Source organism: Lithobates pipiens, unplaced genomic scaffold, assembly GCF_037356315.1.
Source record: "Lithobates pipiens isolate NorthernLeopardFrog02 unplaced genomic scaffold, aLitPip1_a1.2 Scaffold_41, whole genome shotgun sequence".
Taxonomy (NCBI): domain Eukaryota; kingdom Metazoa; phylum Chordata; class Amphibia; order Anura; family Ranidae; genus Lithobates; species Lithobates pipiens.
Genome location: NW_027507861.1, coordinates 4,039,722 through 4,064,680, shown reverse-complemented (window position 1 = coordinate 4,064,680; position 24,959 = coordinate 4,039,722). Strand labels below are relative to the sequence as shown.

At 43.6% G+C, this 24,959-nt stretch overlaps 1 protein-coding gene across 1 annotated transcript in view; it reads right to left on the bottom strand.

Moving 5' to 3' along the window:
- Window positions 1-9,413: 9,413 nt before the first annotated feature.
- The window catches only part of LOC143956796 (uncharacterized), a 37,154-nt gene continuing 21,608 nt past the window's right edge, over window positions 9,414-24,959 (bottom strand). Inside the window, 2 exon segments of the mRNA XM_077466970.1 lie at window positions 9,414-10,890; window positions 10,892-13,034. Of these exon segments, the coding sequence (XP_077323096.1) occupies window positions 10,758-10,890; window positions 10,892-12,702 (1,944 nt within the window). The 5' untranslated portion in view covers window positions 12,703-13,034 and the 3' untranslated portion in view covers window positions 9,414-10,757.

Below are 24,959 nucleotides of genomic sequence, written 5' to 3'. Positions count from 1 at the left end.
CCCTATTTTGTAAACGCTATAACTTTTGCGCAAACCAATCAATAATCGCTTATTGCGATTTTTTTACCAAAAAATATGTAGAAGAATACGTATTGGCCTAAACTGAGGGAAACATTTTTTTTTTTATATATTTTTGGGGGATATTTATTATAACAAAAAGTAAAAAAATAATGTGTTTTTTTCAAAATTGTCGCTCTATTTTTGTTTATATATCTGTAATACACATAATTCATCAAAAATCATATGAGAATGACGGTATTAAAACAGCGCTCAACATAGAGTTCTCAAGATATTCACAAGTACTTGTGTATGAGCTCTAATGAAAAAAGAAGAACAGTCCTTAATGTGCAGATAGGGTGATTATAATGTTCTTATTCAACGATACAAGGTGACCAAACGTGCTGCTGACATAGCTTCCACCAAACTATTTGGGAGTGCTTCACCACGTGCGATGCATCCTCCGCAGGGGGTAAAACTCACCAGATAGCGTTGAAACAAACAGCCTTAAGGAATATATATTCTTTCAGATATAACCTGGACTCATATGTCTTCACTTAGGGGTCCCATTTACAGCCATCCTCCAAGCATGTCACAAAATAAAACAAAGCATATACATAGCATAATACCGTTTTTATTAAGATTAGAAATAAATAAAATCCCCATTTAAATATCCGCGTACATTATAAAAAATATATCTCAGGCAATAAGAATATGTGTGTTTCACCAGATTCAGGCATCAGTGTCCTCCTCCTGTGTTCAGCTGTGTACACTACGAGTGACTTCCTGGTCCTTGGTCAGCGATGGAACGCACACATCACTTCCGGGAGCGTCGTGTAAGCCACGCCCTGACGCGTTTCGTCACTTCCGACTTCAACAGAGGGCGTGGCTGTATTTAGTTACAGCCGACGTGGCGTCTTTATATACCATCATCCAACACGATGATGCCATTTTGGCACTTAACTGGGCACTTAGCCAGCGAGACGATTTGCCACATAATCAGAAAGTTTTTTTAAGGAATGCTCTCGATTTTTGTTTATGCCATAACTATTTTTGGTATGGCGGACAATTCTACTCCCAAAAACGTGGCGTTGCAATGGGCGCTAAGTTCGCACCAAGTATAGCGAACCTCTTTATGGGAGAATGGGAGGATAAGAATATTTTTTCTGCCAAGAGACAGGAACTACTACTGTATAGACGGTATATAGATGACCTTATCTTTATTTGGTCAGGAACAAGACCGTCTTTGATTGATTTTCTGGCAGAATTGAATAATAACACCAGCCATATCAAATTGACGAGTGAAATAAGTACGGAAAATATTAACTTTCTGGATGTCAATATCTATAGACAGGGTGACAGATTGGGAACTAAGGCTTATTTTAAACCCACAGATTCAAATAGCTATCTACCGATACAAAGTGGACATCATCCTGCATGGCTTAAGAACATTCCTAAAGGGCAAATTACCAGGATTAGAAGGAACTGTTCGGAAGACAGTGACTTCTTCTCTCAGGCGAATATAATTAAAGATAAATTTCTGGAAAAAGGGTATTGTGCCAAACAATTGGAGAGAATAATAGAAGAAGTGGCATCAACAACAAGAGATAATCTCTTGAATAATAACAGTACCAATAGGACCTCCAATAATCATGAATGGGACTTTATATCGGGATTTCATTCACAATACAAGGAAGTGGAAGCTATATTTAGGGCACATTGGCACATCCTCTTGATGGACAGGACACTTCAATCTGTTTTGCCTGAAAAACCTTGCTTTATATATAGAAAAGCTCCTAATTATGCGGACAAAGTAGTCAAAAAAGTTCTAGACCCCCCTACCCATCCCCCTACCTTTTGGGTAAAAGATGGGTTTTTTGCCTGTAGGCGATGTAGGGCGTGCAAAGAAGTTAACACACCAATTAGAGCTATGGATAGGTTTACAGCAACTGCGAATAATAAAGAATTTGTTATCAAAAGTTTCATTACGTGTAATACATCATATGTGGTGTACGCTATGCAATGCCCTTGTGGGTTGATATACATTGGTCGGACCAAAAGACTTCTGAGGATTAGAATAGCAGAACATGTCGCTAACATTAAATTAGGTTTTAAGGATCATAATGTGTCCCTACATTTTAAAATTTTCCATAACCAGGACCCGTCTGGACTGAAATTTTGGGGGATAGATCATATGAAACCCTCCTGGAGAGGGTCCAATCTAGTACGTGAACTATCTAAACGCGAAACTGAGTGGATATATCGGGCAGACACATTAGTACCCAAAGGGTTAAATGTAGACTTAGACATTAATTGCTTTATTAGCGATTATTAATTTTTCAGCATGCTGGCCCTGTTTGTAGAGCAATATGCACCCTACAAGTTTGGCGTGTGATCATCACATATAAATGGTGACTTAATATAGTATATGATTCCAGTGGTAGAGCAACGTTAAACTCCCACGGTGATCTATATAGAGTTACACTAAAACGATGTTCAAATTGGAAGGGCAGCTCACATACGGTTATACATATTTATAACCCATTTTTTTGGGAGAGGTTTATATACACTGTTCGCCCATGTTTTTTTCTTTGAAGGGGATATATATGCTATATCTAGTAGTGGAGTTTGGGGTTAATGAGAGATCCATATGATATGGGATATTGTCTGGAGACATTTATTTGGGGATTTATTTTGTAATTGCATGAACACTCTACTATAATAAGTAAAGTATTTGACATATTTTATGCAGGCTCTCTATTGATATTTGATCTAGCTGCCTTTTTTTATGAATAGATACACTTGTAATTATGTATTTATTAAGTAGCGATGTAATATGGTGATTTTTCCTTTTTATTTAGCCATTTTTATTTTAGCCATTTCTTTGTATATATATATGTCCGCTTATTTGTTTTTATTATTATTATTATTATTTTAATGAGTGAGTTTTAATGATATGCGGATTGTCATTTTTATTTGGAAATTATGCTGTTCCGGGTGTATGAGTTTTGCCAGTACGATTTGTTTCTAGCTATCTGGTTGGCAATTTAAGTATGTCGATATGTCTATTCCCTCCCCCGCCAGCTGACAGTGTTCGTGTAGCCCTGTTACCATGACTACGTGCTTCGTCATGTGGGCCGGACATGTTGTGAGCGTATGAGTGGCCAACACGGGCGGGGGTGTGGAATATAAGCTGGCCGCTGGCGTCGTGCAGCCACGCCCTCTGTTGAAGTCGGAAGTGACGAAACGCGTCAGGGCGTGGCTTACACGACGCTCCCGGAAGTGATGTGTGCGTTCCACCGCTGACCAAGGACCAGGAAGTCACTCGTAGTGTATACAGCTGAACACAGGAGGAGGACACTGATGCCTGAATCTGGTGAAACACACATATTCTTATTGCCTGAGATATATTTTTTATAATGTACGCGGATATTTAAATGGGGATTTTATTTATTTCTAATCTTAATAAAAACGGTATTATGCTATGTATATGCTTTGTTTTATTTTGTGACATGCTTGGAGGATGGCTGTAAATGGGACCCCTAAGTGAAGACATATGAGTCCAGGTTATATCTGAAAGAATATATATTCCTTAAGGCTGTTTGTTTCAACGCTATCTGGTGAGTTTTACCCCCTGCGGGGGATGCATCGCACGTGGTGAAGCACTCCCAAATAGTTTGGTGGAAGCTATGTCAGCAGCACGTTTGGTCACCTTGTATCGTTGAATAAGAACATTATAATCACCCTATCTGCACATTAAGGACTGTTCTTCTTTTTTCATTAGAGCTCATACACAAGTACTTGTGAATATCTTGAGAACTCTATGTTGAGCGCTGTTTTAATACCGTCATTCTCATATGATTTTTGATGAATTATGTGTATTACAGATATATATATATTTATTTAGATTTTAAACAGCTGCTATTAGTGTTCGGTTTGCTTAATTTGATTGATTCCATCTAGGTGGTTTGGATCTATTTTGCAATTTATATGCAGATGCTCATATGAGGATATGTATTGATATATATATGCATATGTGTTTATATATATGCTTGTATATACATACATCTATCTCTTTAAATTTGTGGTGTATCCTTTGTTGGGCGCCGAGTGGTGTATTATAGGCCTTTTAGATACACCTGTTGTTTTTATCTATTTTTGTTTATAGCGCAAAAAATAAAAACCGCAGGGGTGATCAAATACCACCAAAAGAAATCTCTATTTGTGGGAAAAAAAGGACGTCAATTACATTTGGGAGCCATGTCACATGACCGCGCAATTGTCAGTTAAAGCGACGCAGCGCCGAATCGCAAAAAGTGGTCTGGTCTTTGACCAGCAAAATGGTCCGGTCTGCAAGTGGTTAAGCAGTTAAATGAACATTGGATTATGACTTATTGTGTAATTTATGTACAGTTAATCCATGGTTTATTGTATAGAGACTTGATGCCCACAGCATTTTTAGAGGTTGGATGCCCAAAATGTGTTTTAACATACCATGGATTACATCAAATAAATTAACTTTTTAGTCAGTTGACTTACTCCTGTATTACTGTGTGCTTCATTTAAAGTCCCACTTCTCTCTCTCTTTTTCGTTTCAAATAGCATTTGCCAGGGTCAGCCCCGTTTTCTGATTCCTGCCACCTCTGATACATTGTAACCAATACCGCAGTGTTAGATATATCAGTCCTGATCTCTGCAGCACTAGAAGATACTTTTTTTTTTCCTAGCACACAAGCCATCCATGACAACCAGGAGCTCTTTTTCCCATGAGTCGTACTATTGTACCTTTAATTTTAGTGCCCAAAGTGTCCAAAGAAAGGTACTCTAGTGAAGAGGTCAGAGTATGTCAGATGAGAGTGAAGGGGAGTCCTCTCTGTCAGAATCCGGCTCAGAATATGAACCTGTAGAAAGTAGCGGCATCCTGACATGGAGCTCAGAGGGTGGAGAAGAGGTCCCTGCTAAGATCAGGTGTACCCGACCCCAGGTATCTGAGGTGATAGAAAAGCAGAGTTATGCTCATATGTAGCAGATTGGTAGTACTAGCGGGACACCAGCGGACTCGCACCTCCTGGACTTTTACACACCAGCACTGCCGTATCTCGTGGTGATGTGGTGAGTCCCAGAAGTGCAGTACAAGCTGGTGAGGTACTACTAGCACTAGAAGCGGAATGCAAACTCAGCCACCAAGAAGTCACAGACCCCTAGAGCCCATTGTGTCCTTCCAGAGGTGCTTGCAAACTGTAATGCCCCCCAGATTCAGCAGCACCCGTTATCCCCCATTCACAGCCCAGCCCGGGCTTCCGGTGGAAACAGCGAACTTAAAGCGTTTATTAACCCCCAAAAAATATATATAGATTTTGGTACCTTAACCACTTGCCGACCAGCGCACGACGATGTACGTCGACAGAATGGCACGGGCAGGCAAATGGGCGTACATGTACGTCCCTTTAAATTTGCCGCCCTGCCATCGGAAGCGCACCGCCGGCGGCTCGCTTCCACGCTGGTCAGGACTCCCGTGAGTCCGGTCGCGGGACCCGCGGACTCGATCGCCGCGGGCATCCCCGCGATCGTCTCACGGAGCGGCCGAATGGAGAAGTGCCGTTGTAAACAACATTTCTCCATTCTGCCTAGCAACTAGTGACGCTGATCTCTGCTCCATGTGATTGGAGCAGAGATCAGTGTTCACTAAATGAAAGCCCAGCCCCCCACAGTTAGTAACACACCCCTAGGAACACTTAACCCCTACACTGCCACCCACTGGTTAACCCCTTCACTGCCAGTGTCATTTACACAGGAATCACTGCATTTATATAGCAGTGATTACTGTATAAATGACAATGGTCCCAAAAATGTGTCAAAAATGTCCGATGTGTCCGCCACAATGTCATAGTCACAATAAAAATCGCTGATCGCCGCCATTACTAGTAAAAAAAAAAAAAAATTATTAATAAAAATGCTATAAAACTATCCCTATTTTGTAAACGCTATAACTTTTGTGCAAACCAATCAATAATCGCTAATTGCATTTTTTTTTACCAAAAATATGTAGAAGAATACGTATCGGCCTAAACTGAGGGAAAAAAATGTTTTTTTATATATTTTTGGGGGATATTTATTATAACAAAAAGTAAAACATAATGCGTTTTTTTCAAAATTGTCGCTCTATTTTTGTTTATAGCGCAAAAAATAAAAACCGCAGAGGTGATCAAATACCACCAAAAGAAAGCTCTATTTGTGGGAAAAAAAGGACATCAATTTTGTTTGAGAGCCACGTCGCACGACCGCGCAATTGTCAGTTAAAGCGACGCAGTGCCGAATCGCAAAAAGTGGTCTGGTCTTTGACCAGCAAATTGGTCCGGTCTGCAAGTGGTTAAAGCAGATTAAACAGTACAGTGCTTATGCTGTGTAATCTACGCCCCCCCAAACTATATATTAAAAAAAAAACTGAATCTGGCACTTCCTGTATCTCCTCCCTAAACAGACCGCGAAAATCAGGGCAGCTCCACCCTGATCACCATGGTCTAATTGCGGTGGTCTAAATCTCCTTGAATAATTGGAAATTAAATATGAAATACGTGCAACCGTGTATTCTGAGTCAACTTATGCTCGGCCCGAACCACACGCCCATCCCTACTAGTGATCAGGGACAGCGCTAAAAACCTCAAACATCACATTAGGATCACACGGTCTGAATTTGGGGCTTCGCATTCTGTATATTCATGCCGATCAAATTAGGCTCTGTATTGGTGATTGTACAGCTGCTTCATCCCCATAGAGTAACACAGGCTGCCTACACACAGCTTCAGGCGCCTCCAGCTGCACAAACAAACCATTAAAAAAAAAATGATCTCACACATAGCTGGCCCCACAAAGAAATTCTGATTAAACATTTCTTTAAAAAATGGAAAATTCTATCTAGATAGAGATGACTTACAAAAAGATATTGAACCATTTCTAATCTCTAACCATTAGTCACTAACTCTAATCTAGTCCATTATGACTATTGCTGCCACTCATCCACCTTACAAACCACTCAGCGTCTCCAACCCATCTCTGCCAATTCCTCCATTGGCTGCCACTCACCCAACAAATGAAATTAAAAATACAAACAACTAACAAAGCCCCCCACAACTCAGCCTCCAGCTCCATCTCTAACCTAGTCTCAAAACACCAACCAAATTGTTGTCTTCATTCCTCCCAAGATCTCCTGCTCTCTAGCACTCTTCTCACCTCCTCCCCTGCTTGCCTCTAGGACATCTCCAGAGCCTCTCCCATCCTTTGAAACTCCCCAACCCCAATCTGTCCAACTATCTCCTACTCTGTCCACTTATCCCTGAAAATCCTTCTCTTTGGAAAAGCCTATCCTGCCTCCACCTAACCTTCACCACCCCGCCTCTGGGGTGCCCAAAATTCTTCTTGTAACTGTACTGTCTGCCCTTATGTTGTAAACTGTTGGTGCTATGTACATCCTGTATTATAACGATAAAAAATAAACATTTTAATTTAAAAAAATTAGGGTTTAACATAATTGTAATGTTACACTAAGCCCTTGTCGGACATTCGGACGGAAAATGTCCGATCAGACCGTGTTGTCGGATAATCCGACTGTGTATGGGCTCCATTGGACTGTTTCCATCGGAATGTCAGACAGACAAAGTTTTAGAGCTGGGCTGTAAAACTTTCCGATAACATGATCCCATCGGACTTTGTCTGAGAATTCCGATCGGACAAAAGGCCACGCATGCTCAGATCAAATTCCTAGACCAAGGCTATTGGCTACTAGCCTGAACGTAGTCCTGTCCTAACTAAATAACGTCATCACGTTCAGAACTATAGATTTTCCAACAACTTTGTCTGACCGTGTGTATGCAACACTGGTTTCGGACAAAGTCCGTTGGACAAAATCCGACGGATTTTGTTGTCGGAATGTCCGTCCGGGTGTACGGGGGCTTACAGTTTACATAAACGTTGTGTGCATCGCGTTGTAACGTACAAAAGAGGAATAAAGCTTTGCAAAAGTAAAATGCAGACTTCACCTTGAGCTTTACCTTTCCCAGTCCCATTACATAAACATTGCACCAATGAGACATTGTTTTAATCAACAGACGTTGTTTATATCTTGGAGTAAATATATGGGGTGGTGCACACATTACATTAATGCTGCATTGGGATAAATAACAGCAAAATACTTATTTTTTTTACTATTTATCCCCTAAAAAAACAAGGAAATAACAATATATGAATCCAAAATTTACTACCAAATTAAAGCTATCTGTCCCAAAAAAAAACTTTTCTAAAAAACTCAACAGGAATTGTTGACAATAATGGACTTTGTAGGCATAGATATTAAAATAATGAAAGAAGGGGGGGGGGGGGAGATAAATTTAAAAAAGTTTTAATTTTTCTAAAAAAAACAAAAAACAAACAAACCAGATCTCAATACTTCCTGTCCTGTCTAGCGTATTAGAGGTACATATATTCTGTATATATTCCCATAGGTATCCAACATAGGGACATTAAGGAACAAATGACCATAAATACAGGAGATAATTTACATAGACAGGATAATAATTAAGAATCAGCTCAGAGATATTTAGATGCTCTACATGTTTCACGTTCATCATAACACTTCATCAGGAGCTTATAATTTTTCTAAAAATAATGGAAAAAACATAGCATTAAGCTAGTTTGTAATAAGACAGAGTAATCAATCATAAAGAATTGTACAGTTAATTCCCAGAATAATTACAAATACAAAGAAGGGTAATACACTTGCTTTATTGTATTTGTAATTATTCTGGGAATTAACTGTACAATTTTTTTTATGATTGATCACTCTGTCTTATTACAAACTATCTTAATGCTATGTTTTTTCCATTTTTAGAAAAATTATAAGCTCCTGATGAAGCGTTATGATGAACGGGAAACATGTAGAGCATCTAAATATCTCTGAGCTGATTCTTAATTGTTATCCTGTCTATGCAAATTATCTCCTGTATTGATGGTCATTTGTTCCTTAAAGAGGAAGTAAACCCGTGGATTTAAACAGTTAAAAAAAAAAAGGCACGCCAGGAATGCTAACTGCACATTGGCTGTGCTCTCAGCCAAACTATCAAACCATCCAATGGCTGGTGTCATAACGAATCACATGTGCAGCACCATAGCAGTTGAAGATTAAACAGAGGCAAAGATGGCAGCTTCCTTGGCTGAAAACGATAGGGGAGTTTTCTTCTACTTTAATGTCCCTATGTTGGATACCTATGGGAATATATACAGAATGTGATGTACCTCTAATATGCTAGACAGGACAGGAAGTATTGAGATCTGGTTTGTTTTTTCTTTTTAGAAAAATAAAAATTGTTTTAAATTTATCTCCTCCCCCCCCCCCCCTTCTTTTGTTATTTTTATATCTATGCCTAAAAAGTCCATTATTGTCAACAATTCCTGTTGAGTTTTTTAGAAAAGTTAATTATTGGGACGTGGCATGTGTGATTTTTTTGTAATGTATCCCCAGGACCACCCTGTGGCAGATACACACCAAATTTAATTGTCCCAAAAAACTGATGAATAAAACATTTGAGGAGTAAACTTCAACTCTTCAAGGTGCAGTAGTAAGAAAAGAAACAATGGCAAAAACATTAAATAAAAAGCTGTGGAACTAAGAAGGGCTTAGGGAGAGAAAATGGTTAATGACAGATTGTACAATGTATGTAATTATTGAATTTGCCCATAGTTATACTACAGGGGCAACATTTTTACATTTCCCGGGTCAAAAAGTTTTCTTCACAAACAAAGTTTACTCAATAAAAAGACCTGTCCAGGCCGACTCAATAAAGAGAACACCAATCAGAAGAATTTCAGTCCCCCCTTTTGCAGTTTGGATCATTTGCAGTTGTACCGTGTGATTGGTCTGTGGAGATGAGCAATAGCTGGGCAGAGAAACAAGATAATAAAGGAAATCCAATCTTCAACTAATGGATTCCCTTAGACTTGGCAGAACTGGACTTGGCAGAACTGAATGACATGCAAGTGGCCAGCTGGGATTAAGTGGTACTGTTGAACACATCCCATAAAATAGCAGCAACTCACTGTTGGAGGGCCCACGCCAGATCAAGTCGTTGTTTTCTCACCAAGTAGAGATGTTTCTCTGGCTGGTCTCCCAATTACAAAGTTGCATGCAAAGCTGTCATCCATGAGAGGAGGTGGAATGTGAACAACGGGTATGGATCATGGTAGGGCAGGTGGAACATGTAATGGGTGGTGTGGACAAGGCAGGCTTAGCTGAAGCCCTCAAGCTTGACTGATATAGAACTAGTCAGCAGAACCTGTAATGGACTCTCCCATGTAGGCTTCGGAGACTTGGCAAGATGACATTTGACCACTAGCCAGTCATAGTACTGAGGCAGTGTTGTAAATGTATTAAGTCGGGATCAGGCAAGAAGAAAACACTTGGGAATACAGCTCAGTTAGTGAATCATGGATATGCATTACATGTTCAGTCATAGCTCCAAAAAACATGAGAATTGTGAGTAGACATAGTTCAGTCATTGATGCTTATATGAAAAAACCATCACAAGGTAGAATAGTAAAAGACTTTCTAGGTATGTGTCTGATGGACATACACTAAATACATCTGTCCATTACATTTCTGTTTCTCACAAACTTTAGTTTGTTTTTCAAAGTAGCATAGAATACTTTTTTCGCTTTTTACTAGCTTGTGAGATATGAGGTGTGAAACTAATGGAATACCTGTAACTCTTTCATTGTGGTTTAGCTGCTACCCCTTTTATATCCCCACTTCTTTCAGAGTTTCTTCTCTGCAGCTGAAGCTTGTGAATCCTCTGGTGTTTGATTAGCTCGGCATTAACTGTAAAAGCTTTGTCACATTCAGAGCTTCTCTCCAGTGTGAACTCTCAGGTGTGTGATAAGATGGGACTTCTGTATAAAAGCTTTGTTACATTCAGGACACTGATATGGCTTCTCCATAGTGTGAACCCTCTGGTGTAGGATAAGGTTTGCCTTATGTGCAAATGTCTTTCCACATTCAGGACATTGATGTGGCTTCTCTCCAGTGTGACCCCTCTCATGTCTGATAAGATCCTGCTTGATTGTAAAATCTTTGTCACATTCAGAACACCGAAAAGGCTTCTCTCCAGTGTGAATCCTCTCATGTATGCTAAGCTCCATCCTCGATTTAAAAGCTTTGGCACATTCAGAACACTGATGAGGCTTCTCTCCAGTGTGAATCCTCTCATGTACTATAAGGCTTTCCCTCTGTGTAAAAGCTTTATCACATTCTGAACACTGATATGGCTTCTCTCCAGTGTGACTTCTCTCATGTATGATAAGCTCATCCCTTGTCTTAAACGTTTTGGCACATTCAGAACACTGATAAGGCTTCTCTCCAGTGTGAAGCCTCTCATGTATGGTAAGCTCCCACTTGGTTATAAAAGCTTTGTTGCATTCAGAACACTGATATGGCTTCGCTCCAGTGTGAGTCCTCTGGTGTCTGATAAGGTTTGACTTTATTGTAAAAGCTTTGTCACATTCTGAACATTGATATGACTTCTCTCCAGTGTGAACCCTCTGGTGTGTGAGAAGGCTTGACTTATGTGCAAAATGTTTTTCACATTCAGGACATTGATGTGGCTTCTCTCCAGTGTGAATCATTTCATGTTTGATTTGCTCCGGCTTGGTTTTAAAAGCTTTGTCACATTTGGAGCATTGATATGGCTTCTCTCCAGTGTGAATCATCTGGTGTGTGATAAGATCTGACTTCGATGTAAAAGCTTTATCACATTCTGAACATTGATATGACTTCTCTCCAGTGTGAATCATCTGGTGTGTGATAACGTTTGACTTTTGTGAAAACATTTTTCCACATTCAGGACATTGATGTGGTTTCTCTCCAGTGTGGCTCCGCTTGTGTTTCATAAGGTGATCCGCTCGTGTAAAAGCTTTATCACATTCAGAACACTGATATGGCCTCTCTCCAGTGTGAATCCTCTGATGTAAGACGAGAACTGACTTCTCTCCAAAGGCTTTGCCACATTCGGAACACGGATATGGCCTCTCTCCAGTGTGAACCTTCTGGTGTCTGAGGAGGTTTTCCTTATACGTAAAACCCTTTTCACATTCAGAACATTGATATGACTTCTCTCCAATGTGAATCCTCTTATGTTTGATAAGCTGCGGCTTCCCACTAAAAGCTTTGTCACATTCAGAACACGGATATGGCTTTTCTCCAGTGTGAATCTTTTCATGTGAGATAAGCTGTGCCTTTGATAAAAAAGCTTTACAACAATAAGAACATTGATATGGCTTCTCTCCAGTGTGAATCCTCTCGTGTTTTTTAAGCTCTGCCTTCCCTCTAAAAGCTTTGTCACATTTAGAACACTGATATGGCTTTTCTCCAGTGTGAATCATTTTATGTGTGATAAGCTGTGCCTTCTTTGTAAAACATTTACAACAATCAGAACACTGATATGGCTTCTCTCCAGTGTGAATCGTTTTATGTGTGATAAGCTGTGCCTTCGATTTAAAAGCTTTTCCACATTCAGAACACTGATATGGCTTCTCTCCAGTGTGAATCCTCTCATGTCTGGTAAGAGCTGACTTATATGTATAAGCTTTGTCACATTCAGAACACTGAAAAGGTTTCTCTCCAGTGTGAACCTTCTGGTGTGCGATTTGTTTTGCCTCCATTGTAAAACCTTGATCACGTTCCAAACAAGAAATGGCTTCTGAAATGACTCCTCTTATGTATCTATGGGTTGGACTTTACTGTAAAGCTGTTGTCACTTCCAGAACACTGAATTGACTTCTCTCCTGTTGTCCTCTGAGGCTGAATCAATGTTGAAGAGGATCCAAAACATTTAGAACACTTTGAACACTGATATGATTTGTATCCTGTGTGAATCATCCAGGGAACTTCATTTAAGACTTTGAGTCACATCAGACACCCATATGGATCATTTCTCGTAAGACTTAGTTGCATGAAGATCAACACGACTGAAATTGTTGGTTCATCAATCCACCTGTACAGAAAAAAAAATGAAAGTCAGAATTCTATATATAGGGCTAAAAAAATGTCTATATTTAGAGTCATTATTAAATATATATATAATATATAGAAGAATATGTACAATATTATACATGTTTAAAGGTTTACATTTTATTTTATTCAAGACATTATATTATTCCCATTGGCTGGTATAATTGTCTATCACAATTTTCTGCAGGAGAATCTCACATTTTTTTTTATTTTCTAATTCAGACCATTGTGCTGCATAGTGTTGGGCAATGCGCTTGGGTTCGATTTGTTGGTAAGTTCGGCAACTGCATCTAAGCCCTTGTACACACGGTCGGAGATTCCGACGCAATGTGTCCGATCGGACCGTTTTGTTGGATATTTTCAGACTGTGTGTGGTCTCCATCGGACTGTTTCCGTCGGAGTATCTGACGGACCAAGTTTTCCAACTTGTTGGTAAAATTTTCCGACAAAATGCTCCAATCATGTGTAGAGAATTCCGATCGGACAAAGTGCCACGCATGCTCAGATCAAATTCCTACACCAAAGCTATTGGCTACTAGCCTGAACGTAGTCCCGTCGTATTGAAATAACGTCATCACGTTCTGTTTCCGACAACTTTGTCCGACCGTGTGTATGCAACAGTTTCGGACAAAATCCGTCTGACAAAATCCGACGGATTTGGTTCTCGGAACGTCCGACCGTGTGTACAAGGGCTTAAAATTCAGACATTGTGGCTGTAAATATTTTTCTTCATAGTGTGAAGAATACGGTATACATGAACGAGGCTTGAAACGCACTCGGAGGCTGGGGGACGCTACTCAGAGGGGATAAAAGTGATAGCGTGACAGACCTGAACCCCATCCCCACGTACACGGCTGGACAGGCTTGGTGCCGGCATAGGCAAAGGCACGTGTGAGTTTATATTTTGTTTTTTAATTTTTTTAATACATTTTTGATATACTACACTATGATGGCCATTCATATATCTTTATGAGAAAAAAAAATTAGCACGAGAGGTTTCCATTTACCGCTTGGAGAGGCTGTTGGTGAAACCCCCAAAGGAGTGGTTATCCTAAATGAACTAAAGGCGCATATACAGATTTAATTTTGGTGAGTGGCCATTATGGCTGGTGGTGGTGAAGTCACTTGTTTGGTAGATATAAGAAGCACTTTATTAAAGGAGCACTTTATACAGGAGGAACTTATTGGCACCGGAGTGATCACTCACTCAGGACATTTATTGTGCACTAGAATTAATTGTTTTGTTCACATACAATTTTTAGTTTTTTTGCTTGTAGTATTTTTGAGCTACAGTATCGTTTATAATAATGAATTGCACTTTATACTATTTTTTACCACTATAGAAGATACATGCTCCTATTAAGGGTGGAGTAAGTAATCTTATAGGAGTATTAATTTATGCACGGCCCCTTATAAAGTTTTATATAACACTGTGGAAGTGATATTTGACATTTAATAATTTGTGGTGGTAGTTAGCGCAATTCACGTTATATACATGTTTTTTTTTTTTTTGGTTTACAAAAAATAAATATATTTTATGTAATAGTTGTGCCGCAAAAATTCCATCCTTCACGCTTTGAATTTGAATTTTCCAACAGATAAGGGTGTGGCACTTTCTTGACATTGTAGATGTAAATGCAAATCCCTTTGAAGTCAATAGGCAAATTTTGAAAATCTTTTTTGAAGATCAATTCGAAAGGGCACGGGGAGATAGGCACAGGTAGATGGGACTTGTACTAATGAAAAAATAAATAAAAATACCATTCAGCTGTGGAATGTTCTTTTATTGAGGCTGTGACGGAAGTCACTTTGGGTGGGGGGCTTGTGGAGTGTAGCTGAAGTGTTGGCAATGGGACAGAGTAATGCCCCATACACATGGTCAGACACTCCGACCACAAAATCCATCAGATTTTTTCCGTAACTTGTCTTGCATACACACAGTCGCACAAAGTTGTCGGAAAATCCAATCATTCGGAATGAGATGATGTCCAAAAAGTACAACGGGACTACATAGAGGCCAGTAGCCAATAGCTTTCGTCTCCAAATTTTTTCTGAGCATGCGTGGCACTTTGCGTGTCGGAATTCTCTACACGTGACCGGAAAAAGTCTGATTGGATTTTGTTGTTGGAAAATTTTAGATCCAGCTCTCAAAAAAGTCCAATAGAGCCCACACACGAATGGATTTTCCGACAACATAATCCGATCTGACTTTTTCTATCGGAATGTCCAACCGTGTGTAAAGTGCATAAGAGTGTGCTTTTCTCGCCTCCACCTCCATATTTAGAAGCAAAACATACCTATAGGTAGGGATGAGCCGAACACCCCCCGGTTCGGTTTGCACCAGAACTTTCGAACGGACCCCAAATTCATACGAACGTTAGAACCCCATTGAAGTCTATGGGACTCGAACGTTCGAAATTAAAAGTGCTAATTTTAATGGCTAATATGCAAGATACTGTCCTAAAAAGGGTTTGGGGACCTGGCTCCTGCCCCAGGGGACATGGGTCAATGCCTAAAATGTTTTTAAAAATGGCCGTTTTGGCGGGAGCACTGATTTTAATGACGATTAAAGTGAAAAAAAAGTGAAATATTCCTTTAAATATCGTGCCTGGGGGGTGTCTATAGTATGCCTGTGAAGTGGCACGTGTTTCCCGTGTTTAGAACAGTCCCTGCACAAAATGACATTTAACGGAAAAAAAGTAATTTCAAACTGCTTGCGATTTTAATGTTATATCTGGTTCCTGCAATATGATTGAAAATCATTGAGAAAAATGGCATGGGTAGCCCTCCCTGCCCATTACCAACCCCTTTGGGTCTTGTACGGATATTATGGGGGAACCCCGTACCCATATTAAAAAAAAGGAAAGACGTGGTGCCCCCAGGCCCTATATATTTAGAACAGCAGTATACAGGCGGTGCAAACAAGACAGGGACTGTGTAGGTTTGTTATGTTAAGTAGAATTTGTAATTTTCAACTGGTACATTTTTAAAGTGTAGCTCCAGTCAAAAAATCTCTTTTTAAGCTTTTTGGAAAACATAGGGAAGGGTTATCACCCCTGTATAATTTGTTTTGCCATCCGTCTTTTTTCATCTCACTTGCTGTTGTCTCCTTCCATTTGCAAGTAGGAGATGTTTGTAAGTTGGATTTTTGAAAGTAGGGGCCTGCCCTATATGCTCTGCAGAAATGGCGGAACAAGGTGTTGGTTTTGCCACAACATTGTAAGCCCTCAAAGTGACTCTTGGTGGGCGCTGGAGCGCCCTGCTGTGAACTATTATATCAAGAATTGTAATTACATGCCATTGTTGAACAGTGGTAGAAAAATTGACCTTTGGTGGTTGTGGTGCTGGTGCCACAACACTATAAGTCCTCACAGTTACTCTGGGTGGGCACAGGAACGGGCCCTCCTGTGAAATATTATATCAAGACTTGTAATTACATGCCCCTGTTAAACAGGGGCTGAAAAATTGGGCTGCTGGCACTGGTGCTGGTGCCACAACACTGCAACCTCTCCCATATACTCTAGTTGTAGTGCAGGAATGAGCCCTGCTGCAAAGCATTGCATCAAAAATTGTAATTAAACGCCCCTGTTAAACAGGGGCAGAAAAATTGGGCCTTAGGCACTGGTGCTGGTGCCATAACACTGCAACCTCTCCCATATACTCTAGTTGTAGTGCAGGAATGAGCCCTGCTGCAAAGCATTGCATCAAAAATTGTAATTAAACGTCCCTGTTAAACAGGGGCAGAAAAATTGGGCCTTAGGCACTGGTGCTGGTGCCACAACACTGCAACCTCTCCCATATACTCTAGTTGTAGTGCAGGAATGAGCTCTGCTGCAAAGCATTGCATCAAAAATTGTAATTAAATGCCCCTGTTAAACAGGGGCAGAAAAAGTGGGCCTTAGGCACTGGTGCTGGTGCCACGACACTGCAACCTCTCCCATATACTCTAGTTGTAGTGCAGGAATGAGCCCTGCTGCAAAGCATTGCATCAAAAATTGTAATTAAACGCCCCTGTTAAACAGGGGCAGAAAAATTGGGCTGGTGGCATCACCAAGAACCAAAAATGTTCTTCCAACATATCAGCGGAGGAGGAAGAGGATAGACAATCAATATAACAGGACAGTCACTCAGCATCAGCATAGCCAGTCTTGAAGGGATGTGATATTTAAAAAAAAAATATTCGGTTACATCAGCTTCAGGTGCTTGGTAGCTGTGGGTGATCCAAGACTGATTCATCTTGAATCGGTGGAAAGGCGCACCCTGTGATTGGTAACAAAGCCACCAGTGGCAATGAAGGTGCGTTCCGAAAGAACGCTGAATGCAGGACAGGCCAGTAGCTCAATTGCATAGTGTGCAAGCTCTGGCCAGTGATCCATTCTCAAGACCCAGTAAGCCAGAGGATTTTCGGTGGGAAAGTTGTCCAAGTCTGACCTTGCCCCTAGGTATTCCTGCACCATGTAAATCAGACGCTGGCGATGGTTGCTGGAACCGATCATACCTTGGGGCTGTGGACTAAAAAAATTGCCTGAAAGCATCGGTCAGACGGCCACCTTCTCCTTCTGACCGATGCCACAGCAACACGTTGTCCGGGACCAGGAGTTTGTAACCTCCCAGTCTCTGGGAACGCGTTGCACAGACCTTTCTGCAAGGCCTCCCGGAGATGTCTCATCCTCTGCTCCCTCTGAGACAGCAAGATAAGGTCAGCAACCTTACCCTTGTACCGTGGATCAAGGAGAGTGGCCAGCCAGTAATGGTCCCTCTCCTTGATCCGAAGAATACGAGGATCCTTCCTCAGGCTTTGCAGGATCAGGGAGGCCATGCAGCGTAGGTTAGCTGAGGCATTCGGTCCGGAGTCCTCTGGGTCACTAAGGACAACATGATCCGCAGCTACCTCCTCCCAGCCACGTACAAGTCCACGGGTTTCTTGGGACTGAAAATCATCCCTACAAGACTGCTGCTGCTGCTGCTGCTGATGCTGAGTGCCAGCCTTCACCTCCATGCTGACACATTCATCCTCCTCTTCCTCCTCCTCCTCATCCTCTTCCTGTGTGATGGGTGGCACAGCAGGAACACTGTCTGGATAAAGGGGGTCTTGAGAGGCAAGGAAGTCCTCCTCCTCCTGCCCCTGTTCTGCCTCAAGTGCCCTGTCCATTATTCCACGCAACGTATGCCCCAAGAGGTGGATAAGAGGTACAGTGTCACTGATGCATGCACTGTCACTGCTCACCATCCTTGTGGCCTCCTCAAATGGTGACAGGACAGTGCATGCATCCCTGATCATGCCCCACTGGCGTGGTGAGAAAAAACCGAGCTCCCCTGACCCTGTCCTGGTGCCGTAGTCGCACAGGTACTCATTGATGGCCCTCTGCTGCATGTGCAGCTGCTGCAGCATGGCCAACGTTGAGTTCCACCTGGTGGGCATGTCACATAAAAGGCGGTTCTTGGGCAGGTTCAACTCCTTTTGGAGCTCAGCCAGCCGAGCACAGGCATTAAATGATCGGCGGAAATGCACACAGACTTTCCTGGCCTGCTTCAGGACATCCTGTAAGCCCGGGTACCTGCCTAAGGACCGCTGCACCACCAGGTTAAGGATGTGAGCCACACAGGGCACATGGGTCAGTTGTCCCTGTCGGAGGGCGGAGAGGAGGTTGGTGCCATTGTCGCAAACCACCATTCCTGGCTTAAGCTGGCGTGGCGTCAACCACCTCTCGGCCTGCACCTGCAGAGCTGACAAAACATCCGCCCCAGTGTGGCTCCTGTCCCCCAAACAAACCAGCGCAAGCATGGCATGGCATCGTTTTGCCTGCGTACTTGCATAGCCCCTGGAACGCCTACGGAGCACCGCTGGTTCTGAGGAAAGAGCACTGGAAGAGGCCATGGAGGAAGAAGAAGAGGAGGGGGTGGAGGAGAGAGGTGTGTCACAACCAATAGTAGCATTTTGGAGGCGTGGTGGTGGAACAACCTCCAACACTACTGCACCTTGTCCTGCATCCTTCCCAGCTGCCAGAAGAGTGACCCAATGGGCCGTGAAAGACAGGTAACGTCCCTGTCCATGCCTGCTGGACCATGAGTCAGCGGTAATATGCACCTTACCGCTGTCCGCCCTGTCCAACGAGGCAAGGACATTGCCTTCCACATGCCGGTAGAGAGCCGGAATCGCCTTCCGTGAGAAAAAGTGGCGTTTGGGGACCTGTCACTGAGGAACCGCACATTGTACAAACACACGAAAGGGGGCCGAGTCTACCAACTGAAAAGGCAGCAGTTGAAGTGCTAGCAATTTAGCCAAGCTAGCATTCAACCGCTGGGCATGTGGATGGCTGGGAGTGAACTTCTTTCGCCGGTCCAGCAGCTGGGGCAGGGACATTTGCCTGCTATAATCGGACGTGGGTGTACTGCTAGCAGAGTTCCCGGAAGCACTTGGCTGTGACACACCTAATTCTACACCTTCATTCCTCTCAGAGCAGGTTTCAGAGAGGACTGAAGGTCTAGTGGGGTTGGAGATGCCAGCTGATGAGGAGCAAGGAGAGGGCCGCTTTGTTCTTTGGTGTGGGTCTTTGAGGTACGCTTGCCAACGAGCTGCATGGCAGGTCAACATATGTCTGGTCAAGTATGTGGTGCCCAAGCAGCTGATGTTTTGGCCACGCGAGATACGCTTGAGACATATGTTGCAAATTGCAGTGGTGCGATATGATGCACTCGTCTCAAAAAAGGCCCACACCAAAGAACTTTTAGAATAACGTGCAGAGGAAGCGCCCTGCACAGGCGGAGCACTGCGGTGTGATTCAGTCGGTGTGCTGCCCCTAAGCTTGCCCCCGAAGGGCATCCTGCCTCGTTGGACATGTGCCTCCTCCTCCTTCTCCTCTCTCCTACCAGGCACCCACGTGGAGTCAGTGCCCTCATCATTCCCTCCCTCTTCATCGCTGGAGCAAACCTGGAAGTATGCTGCAGCTTGTGGAACTGCCAGATTGCTGTCCTTCTTGAGCATCCCCTCTCTCTGCGCTCACGCTACTGCCTTCCTCTAGCTGAGTATCATCATCAGAGCCTACAAAACACTGGGCATCCTCCTGGAGCATGTACCCAACACTGTGCTCAAAGAGTTCAGGAGACTCCTCAGGAAGACGTGGTGGGTCTAGGGAAGGAGTCACTGATGATGACATTGAGAGGAGGGAATACGATGCGTTGGCAGCTGCTTTGCTAGTACCCTGAGCCTGGGTGAGAGAAGATGAGGAGGATGAAGAGGGCTTGGTCATCCACTCTACCAAGTCATTGGCATGTTGCGGCTCAACATGTCCAGCTGCCGAAAAGAAAGACAAGCATGTCCCATGGCCACGTGCTGATGATGACGATGCACCGCGTCCACGACCAGCACTGTTGTCTCTAAACACAGAGCCTGCTTGCCTTCTTTTATCGGCTCGCGCCTGTCTGCCTCTCCTTGCTGGCCTTCCAGACATGGTAATGGCCTGAAGAGAGATGGGAAAACCAGCAATTGGGTAGTGTATATTGTGCTGGAGGCACACACAACATCCACTAACTCCAGCAGATGGCAGATGGCTCAAATAGAGAAGAGCTATGTAGGTGGATATAGCGGTGTAGACTGTGGTCAGGGCACGTAGACAGCACGCACAATCTCCTACAACTGACTGCAAGCTCTATTTAAAAAGAGCAATATAGTTAGCTATATAGGTGGATATAACAGTGTATTCTACGGTCAGGGCACGCAGACAGCACGCACAATCCCAACCCTTGCCTGGTTGTTGTGGGTGTCTGCGGGTGGGGGGGTATCGGAATCTGTAAGCCCCCCTTTAACAAGGGGATTCCCAGATCCGGGACCCCCACTATGTGAATGGGTATCGGGTACATTGTACCCCTTACCCATTCACCAAAAAAAAGTGTAAAAAAATTAAAATGACCCTAAACCGCGTGTACGAAATCACGTACAGGTACATGATTTTGCGCAGCCAGGCTGCCCTGCCACAGTAGGTGTACATGGAGCGGTCCGGAAGTGGTTAATATAGGCCCAGTGGTGTATCATATGTGTGTGGTGTAGGGATGAGCTTCGTGTTCGAGTCGAACGTACGTTCGACTCGAACATTGGCTGTTCGTGCGTTCGGCGAATTCCGCACGTCTTGGCCGTTCGCGTCAAAATTCGAGTGACGCGCACGCGGACCACAATGCACTGCGTTGGCGCAGTGCATTGCTGCCCGATGATTGGCCAAGCATGCACTGTGACCCCGCATGCTTGGCCAATCGCAGCGCCGGCAGCGAGGAGAGCCATGATTGGCCACAGGCATCCTGCCTGTGGCCAATCATAGCTCAGGCTGTGTAGTGCACGCCCCACACTATATAAGGCCGCCTTTAAGGCGGCCTCCTGTAGTGTGTTACTTTGCATCTGAAGCAGTGGGTGTTCTGTGTACCTTCAACACAGTACACACCAATCGTTTTTGGCTGATTTCCTATCTTGCTGCTGTGTAGTGGTTGTTGTCTGTGCCCTGACTGCAGTATACACCACTATATTCACCTCACCTATATAGCTAGTGATCTAGCTTTAACCACTTAACAACTGCCCATTGCCGATTAACGGCTTCAGGGCGGTTGTTTAACTCAGAAAGGCCGTTAATTAACGGCCTCCCAGAATTCTGCTCTCGCGTGCCCCGAGGTGTGCGCACTCGAGAGCATCCGTGACCGCCGGGTCCATAGGACCCGGCGCATCACGGTAAACGGCCGCTCATAGCGGCCGTTTACCACGTGATTGCTCCGTCAAATGACGGAGTGATCACTTGGAAACAAACCGGCGTCATGTTATGATGCCTGTTCCTCCCTCCCCTTTCTGTACCGATCGGTACAGCGGAGGGGAAAGAGATCGGTGTCAGCAGCGATGTGGGCTGCATCTGCAGTGCCCACATCGCTGCTCACCGAATTTAACCCCTCAATTCCCTGCCAATACTCTGCAATACCAGTGCATACTCTGCAGTACCCTGCCATTACTCTGCAGTACCCCGCCATTACTCTGCAGTACCCCGCCATTACTCTGCAGTGCAGTACCCCGCCATTACTCTGCAGTGCAGTACCCTGCCATTACTCTGCAGTGCAGTACCCTGCCATTACTCTGCAGTACCCCGCCATTACTCTGCAGTACCCCGCCATTACTCTGCAGTACCCCGCCATTACTCTGCAGTGCAGTACCCTGCCATTACTCTGCAGTGCAGTACCCTGCCATTACTCTGCAGTACCCCGCCATTACTCTGCAGTACCCCGCCATTACTCTGCAGTGCAGTACCCTGCCATTACTCTGCAGTGCAGTACCCTGCCATTACTCTGCAGTACCCCGCCATTACTCTGCAGTACCCCGCCATTACTCTGCAGTGCAGTACCCCGCCATTACTCTGCAGTGCAGTACCCCGCCATTACTCTGCAGTGCAGTACCCTGCCATTACTCTGCAGTACCCCGCCATTACTCTGCAGTACCCCGCCATTACTCTGCAGTGCAGTACCCCGCCATTACTCTGCAGTGCAGTACCCTGCCATTACTCTGCAGTACCCCGCCATTACTCTGCAGTACCCCGCCATTACTCTGCAGTGCAGTACCCCGCCATTACTCTGCAGTGCAGTACCCTGCCATTACTCTGCAGTACCCCCCATTACTCTGCAGTAACCCCCATTACTCTGCAGTACCCCCCAATACTCTGCAGTACCCGCCATTACTCTGCAGTACCCCCAATACTCTGCAGTACCCTGCTATTACTCTGTAGTACCCCGCCAATACCCCGCCAATACTCTGTAATACCCTGCCATAAATTGCCATACCCAGCCATACTCAGAGATACCCAGCCATACTCGGTGATACCCTGAAATACCCAGCCATAGACGCCCCCCACCCCTCACCGCCCTCCGGTGCTTCTACCAACTCGCCAGTACGATCAAAGCCAGAATCTTTTTTTATTTTTTATTTCAGGCTTCCCAGCCTAGAGGTGAGATGTGGGGTCATATTGACCCCCCAGATTTCACTGTAAAGAGGACCTGTCACCCCATATTCCTATTACAAGGGATGTTTACATTTCTTGTAATAGGAATAAAAGTGATCAAAAATATATTTTTGGGAAAAAAATGTCAAACTAAAATAAATAAAGTAAAATGAACAATAAAAAAATAAAATAAAAATTAAAGCGCCCATGTCCCCATGTGCTCGCATGTGCCACACATGTGAGGTATCGCCGAGAATGTTAGAGCGAGAGCAATAATTCTAGTCCTAGACCTCCTCTGCAACTCAAAACATGTAACTAGTAAAAAAATATTTAAAGCGTCGCCTATGGGGATTTTTTAAGTAGCGACGTTTGGCGCCATTCCACGGGCGTGTGCAATTTTGAAGAGTGACATGTTTGATATCTATTTACTCAGCATAACTTCATCTTTCACTTTATGCAAACATTGGGCTAACAAGTGGTTAATAATAGAGCTTGCAGTCAGTAGTGTTAGGAGATAGTGCGTGCTGTCTGCGTGCTCTGTACCCAGTACATACCGCTATAATATAGGGCAGGCCCCTACTTTCAAACATCCAACTTACAAACATTTCCTACTTGCAAACGCAAGGAGACAGCAGCAAGTGAGATGAAAAAAGATGGACGACAAAACTAATTATACAGGGGTGATAACCCTTCCCTATGTTTTCCAAAAAGCTTAAAAATAGATTTTTTGACTGGAGCTACACTTTAAAAATGTACCGGTTGAAAATGACAAACAGATTCAACTTAACACAACAAACCTACACAGTCCCTGTCTTGTTTGCACCGCCTGTATACTGCTGTTCTGAGTATATAGGGCCTGGGGGCCACACGCATTTCCTTTTTTTAATATGGGTACGGGGTTCCCCTTAATATCCGTACAAGACCCAAATAGGCTGGTAATGGGCAGGGAGGGCTACCCATGCCATGTTTCTCAATGATTTTCATCCATATTGCAGGAACCAGATATAACATTAAAACCGCAAGCAGTTTTAAATGGTGTTATTTCCGTTTAATGTAATTTTGTGCAGGGACTGTTCTAAACACGGGAAACACGTGGCACTTCACAGGCATACTACAGACACCCCCCAGGCACCATATTTAAAGGAATATTTCACTTTTTTTTTTTCACTTTAATCGTCATTAAAATCAGTGCTCCCGCCAAAACGGCCATTTTTTAAAAACATTTTAGGCATTGACCCATGTCCCCTGGGGCAGGAGCCAGGTCCCCAAACCCTTTTTAGGACAATATCTTGCATATTAGCCGTTAAAATTAGCACTTTCCAATTCGAACGTTCGAGTCCCATAGACTTCAATGGGGTTCTAACGTTCGTACCGAACGCGGGGGTCGTTCGCAAGTTCTGGTGCGAACCGAACCGGGGGGTGTTCGGCTCATCCCTAGTGTGGTGTATGCGCATACCACATTGCACACATGGGCAATGCTAAGGTACTCCAACTGCGCCTGTCACTATCTGACTCCTGAGAGAGTTCAGCATCACATAACAGGAACGTACCCGCTCCACGTCACAGTAACCCTATCGGGCTGAATTACAGCCCCACCTCTCCACACCTGATGACCAATCAAAGTGGCTACAAGATGGTGATGCCAGAAAATAAGAGAAAGGGTGAGGAAAGAGAGGGATACTAACTGGTGGGAGGGCGGTCAGGGGGTGGAGTCTGCCACAGTCTAACATGCTCACCATCCCCCCACTCATTGTTGGTACCCAGAGAGAGGAGGTCAGCAGAGAGCATATACAGTATACCCCATCTCCTTCACCCCTCTCTCTCTCTCTCAGACCATTCACCCCAATATTTCTCACTTCCCCCTCTCTCTCACACCTCCCTCCCTCTCACTCCCCACTCTCTCTCACTCCCCCTCCCTCTCACCCCTCCCTCTCACTCCCCCCTCT